Raw genomic sequence first — 6,000 nt, forward strand, 5'->3', positions numbered from 1 at the left:
TATGTAAGGAAAAACGGAAGGTGATATGTATGAGAGTGTGTGAGTTTACGAAATAAAAACATAACCCAGGTAGCAAAAGTAGTCTTTTTGACGTCATTTTGATCTAAAATAACGTCAAAATGGCTATTTTTGCTACCTGGGAAATTTGTTGCGCAAGGAAAGAAATTTTATTAATACCTCTCGAGTAAACTCAAAGATACAAAACCATAGACATAGGAAATATTATATTATATTATATTCTATGTCTATGGATTGCCCCAAACTACGCGGCATATCTGTGTATGGGGATAAAAGAGGATCAAGTATTAGCGGCCATCGTGTATTTCTTTGAACCTCTCGTCCTATCGGCTACTTCCAGAAAATGAATAGAGAGGATTCGGTGGGCTCCATTCAAGAGTAATAGTGGTGGATATTACATACGATATAATTTATCATCCTCGAAAGATTTGTAGCTGACATGTAGCTCTTTCGTCACCCCTATTAACCTGGCACCCCCACCACGAAATGGTTCGGCCATAGTGCATAATTAAATGCTAATTTGTTGCTAATTTATTGCTCTAAGTTCGAATTTAAATTTTCTTACAATTTTCTTTCAACTACGAACCGAAGAAATAACGGAAGCTGCGCCCGCAGACGTGGGGCGCGGTCCTTTAATTTTTGAAGACACGATGGAACGTCCGCGAATGTCTGGACAAGCATTATCGATTTTACCTTAAAAGAAGCCTTAAAAGAAAAGCACGATTTGGCGGGATGCTGCGTATGTTGACAATGATATTACGAGATTCTCTTTTATTGCAATAAAGAATAAAAATAATTGCATTAAAGTTTCGCGCGCGTTTTTCGCCATGCAAAACGCCCCAGTTTATTACGGAAGGAAATTTAAAAAACTATTATTAATGCCAATCTGTTTCGCAAAAAGGATAATGAATATAATTGTTAAAAAAACTATTATTAATGCCAATTTGTTTTGCAAAAAGGATAATGAATATAATTGTTAAAAAAACTATTTTTAATGCCAATTTGTTTCGCGAAAAGGATAATGAATATCATTGTCTAATGAAAACTGTCCTTAATAATCCAAATCAATGTTAAAATTAAAACGATTTTTTACAGATTAAATTTCCGGAGCCGAAATTAAAATTGACTGTTTTTTCTCGGTACATTGGTTCATCCATTTCGATTTAAATGAAAATGCATGTTCATTTCGAGCAGATAAATAAATAATTCTTCAAGTAAATCAAGAAAAGAGCAAGCAAATAAAGATAAATTCCCAAATTTTGCTTAATAAAATTATAATTTTATAATATTACTTTAACCGCTGCAAAAAAATCATGAATATTTATTATGAATAACAATCTATATTATAATGTATATGCAAAAAAAGAAAAAAAATTTATATAAAGTGTTGTATCCATTTCAGTTTCGACCATTAGTCTAACTTTAAAAATAGATATCGCTGATACTTGTAATTGCAAAAAAATGATGCATATTCAAATACACTCGCGTTTCCGATATCTTTGCAGGTCTTCCTGACAATCGAACGTTTATTAGGTAAATTGAATTTATATTCTTTGTCTTTCTAGAATCGAGAATATCTAGCAATCGATGCGCCAAATTGCATTGTTGTACCAAATAAAATATTATTTCAAAAGAATTTTTTTTTTCAAATAAGATTTATAGCAACGTTTATTGAAAAATAAAGCTATCCAAGATTGTATCATTACCTGTATTATAAATTTATCGTTTCTCAAAGATAGAGAAACTGTGAAAAAATTAATTTTGAACAATTACAAATAGATAAGCAGAAAAGGATAAATAAAGGCTATTGTACTCATGTTTGTAAGCGGATAACAACAGTATACTACGTTGAATCGTTGGTATTTCAAGGCGCGTCTATTTTTAAGTCTTCCAGAATTACACCGATGACCTAAGAATAACGATTACCAGATGAAGTGCAGCGCACGCCATGTCACGACAGGTGTTGGTGGATCGATTTTAATTGCACGACACAAAGATCTTTGCATCTTTTGTGACACAAATGTTTGATTTTCCAAAACAATATTTCAAGAAACGGACGAGCGGTAATTAAACAACACTTTATACAGTAAGAAAGGTAAAACTGCATAAAAGGTAATACATCTTCGATTTTATCGCCACTTAAATATGTTGTAGAAAAGGTCCTTCTGAGTAATTCCCCGCAAGAAATAAGTGGGGGACGGCATTGGTTTAGGAGATATAACAAATTAAAGTTTCACAGTTTTAATGCTTTTTCTTTATTATAAAGTGATATTAGGAAAAGTGAAGTTTATGTACATTGTACTTGTAGAATAGACTGGAAAAAGTGTTTGTTTATATTTACGAGATAGGTACACGGTCATGGATATTTTATCAACAATATATTTCACCTATTTCTCGCAGTTCGTTAACAGCTTTCGACATGCAACTACACGAATTGGTGAGTCTTGTCTTGAAAAATATTATTTATGGAATGTGTGGGCGAGGGAGGTGCTCCGCCCCCCACCCCGACAAAATCTAACCTAATCCAACCCAACTTTACTTTTAAAATTGAAATCGGGTTAGAATTTTTCGGGGTGGCCGTGCCCACGTATAAATGTCATAAACAGGTTTTTCCGATAAAAAAATAACAAATCATACAGCATATACATACTTTAATGTCAAACTTCAATTTGTTATATCTTTTAAATCAAATCGTCCCCCAATTATTTCTTGCGGGGAATTACTCAGAGGGACCTCCACTACAACTATTACTATATTTAAGTGGCGATAAAATCAGAGGTGTGTTATTTTTATGCAGTTTTACCGAAAAAAATTGCACATCCGACTTTTGACCCGTTTGCGGAAATATTTAAGAAAGAGATATTTGCAAAAAAATGAAAATACAAATTTTCAAGTTATGTAGGAATTTATTGTGTCCGCAAAATGTATAAATGCGCTTACCCTTTCCCTCTCTTTATCGACGTAACGAAGCCCAAAATAGTCCGTTTCCAAAATGTTGAGCTGTTTGCAGACATATTCAAGGATGTGTCGTCCCTTGTCCTGTGGCTGCAACAAAAAAAGAATTGTCAATTATGCTCAAGATATTCACTTTGTTTTAGCTCCTAATTAAAAAGCAGTCGTAAAAAATAAATTGGCATACCAGAGGTTTACGTTTAAAGATACTTTAAATATCTTTTCCCTCTCTATATATAAATAATGATACTTTCACTGTGAATATATCAATTTAACGACAAAATTATGTAACTGCAAGGTATCAAATTATTTCAATACACCTTGTAGAATCCCGATAAGCGCAAGTAAATCTTTTCACAAACCCGTTTTATATTATTTCTAAAAAAAGTGTAAGGAAAAAAGTACAAGAAAAAAAGAAAGCGCGTTCTTTTTCTATTTATATAGTATTGCGTCCTTTTCTAATCATTATGCAAATTTGAGCCGGTGATGCTCCTTTTTGTCGCAACTCTTGGACAGAAACGAGTAAGTACGCGGCGTGTACAGCGCGTGAAACACCGGAAGTCCGATAAAAGATGACTGAGTTCCGGCTGCACGGAAATCTCGCTCTATAGCGAGATGCTATCTGAGATGCTGCGTGCATATGTGTGTATACACATCTTTACAAGTACATATAAATATTTATCACGCAAAAATTCTTACGCGTTAAAATTATATATTCTCTTATATATTCTCTTACATATATTTTTTCAACAAGCTTATAAAAAAAAAAAAAAAAAAAAAATAATACGTGTTAAAAATTCTTACGCGTTAAAATTATATATTCTCTTATATATTTTCTTACATATATTTTTTCAACAAGCTTATAAAAAAAAAAAACAGTTAAAATTAATACGTGTAATGCATTTTATAAAAGTTTATAACACGTATATATATTCCTGTAAATATCTTTCTTGTATCTTGATCAAAATACACCTTATGTATATATACTACTAAAGAAACTCTAAGCTATAAATCAAATTTCGTGCGACGTATACTACTTTTCTATCTTGTGGAAATAGAACACGTACTCTCGCGCGACTTTTTCAGATATTTTCTGAAACTATAAACTTTTATATTATTTTATCTCTGAATGACGTCAATTTATTTTTTATGATTTTTCTCGACTGCGTTAAATCTTCGAAAAACATTTTTTATAATATTCAATTTTAATATGGAGAATACTTCATATAAGAAGATAAATAATTATTAATAGAGAGATGTCACAATCTTCTTATCATATTATAATGAATGCTAATAACACACTCGGCACAATTAGAATTGAGATTATAATCGGCGGAAAACAGCTCAAAAAAAAAAAATAATAATAATGATAATAATTTGCGATGTCGTATCACATAGGTGTTACTATGCAGTGTTAGCGTGCCGCTAATATGTTGCAACGAAAAAAAATAGCCAAGATAACATGGTTTCCGACATGTGTATTATGCACGACGAGGATTATGTAAACAACGGCAACCTAGTCGTGACCTTTGTGGTGAACGACAACTGCTGATCGGAGGAAAGAATATCGCTGCAATCATTAAACATAATAAGATGGTAATTAGTTGAGTTGAATATTAGCTGGTCGATGCGAGGCTACTGACGAAGAATCAACAACAAAGACAAATGCTGTTTTCCATCATCTTTACATAATCTATAAACAGGATATACATATATTCCCGGCATGATAATAATATTATCATATTTTGCATTTTAGAGAAGTCGCTATTTCGAAAGAAGAGTCTGCTTTCTACGGCGGATTTTGCATCGCATGTGATAGGGATACTATGCACGATACACACGATAAAATAATAAAAAATGCATTTTTGTATATCTTTATATATAGTTGGTACTCGAAACGACAAGGTTTGCGCTGCAATGCAGAGTCATAAACGTACATGTATACAATATTATCGAACGCAAAGTAAAGGATCTCGTATCGCGCACCTCTGCAAACGCAAATTTCTCGCGAGCTGACACACTGAATGAACTGTTCCCCCTATAGGGGCGCGGCGCCGAAATGTCACGTCCCGAAATAACTCTCGTATCGAGAATCAAATTGAATATTTCAACGGGCGTAGCCGGAACGTGACATTCGCCACTACTATGGCCGTAAAATAGGCTCAAGATGCGAGCCGAGGGAGAAGGTGAGGAGGCGACCCAGAAAAGAAAGGCTCTCGACGACGCCGGTCGTTTGTATGGCCGCGTCGTCTACGGAGAGCGAACGCATCCCCGGCATGTTAAGCGCGTTTCCAACGTGCGGTCCTCGCGTGCCCCCGTCAAAAAGCACGAGGCACGCGATACGCGAGACTCGCGTATGCGCTTCTCCTCGCTTTACTTACAGTTGCCAACATTTCGCAAAGTACCTGTGGTGAGAATTCGTGTGTGTGTTGGCGTTATATCGTATATTAATAGAAACGACTCTTACCGGTCGGCCCTTTGCGAGTAATTTACTACCGACATAAACAGCATGCGAGTGATAACAGATATATATAATCGACGAGGACGCAAACCAATCATGCTCAAATGTAAATTCCGGAAGTGTACGGCTGTATGCGCTTCTCCTCGCTTTACTTACAGTTGCCAACATTTCGCAAAGTACCTGTGGTGAAAATTCGTGTGTGTGTGTTGGCGTTATATCGTATATTAATAGAAACGACTCTTACCGGTCGGCCCTTTGCGAGTAATTTACTACCGACATAAACAGCATGCGAGTGATAACAGATATATATAATCGACGAGGACGCAAACCAATCATGCTCAAATGTAAATTCCGGAAGTGTACGGCTTCCGGAATGATAATGCAGAATAAATATTATAATAAGAATTACCGGAAATGCAAATATTGGAAAAAGAGACGACAAATTGTGGCAAGGCACAAATTTCAAGTGTGACACGATTATGTGATATTGTAGCGTATAAAATTTTTCCGCAAATAACAATAAGTATATAATGATTAATATTAAAATAATATCTCCCCCCCCCCCTAAT

At 34.6% G+C, this 6,000-nt stretch overlaps 1 protein-coding gene across 2 annotated transcripts in view; it reads right to left on the reverse strand.

Annotated features, from left to right (window-relative positions):
* LOC115243810 (FERM domain-containing protein 5) overlaps nucleotides 1-6,000 on the reverse strand; it is a 41,511-nt gene that overhangs the window by 23,373 nt on the left and 12,138 nt on the right. For both annotated transcript variants that reach the window (XM_029821049.1, XM_029821050.1), the window contains exon 2: nucleotides 2,959-3,063. In XM_029821049.1, the coding sequence (XP_029676909.1) occupies nucleotides 2,959-3,063 (105 nt within the window). The remainder of the gene's footprint in view (nucleotides 1-2,958; nucleotides 3,064-6,000) is intronic.

Source organism: Formica exsecta, unplaced genomic scaffold, assembly GCF_003651465.1.
Source record: "Formica exsecta isolate Colony F162 unplaced genomic scaffold, ASM365146v1 scaffold735, whole genome shotgun sequence".
NCBI classification, from domain to species: Eukaryota; Metazoa; Arthropoda; class Insecta; order Hymenoptera; family Formicidae; genus Formica; species Formica exsecta.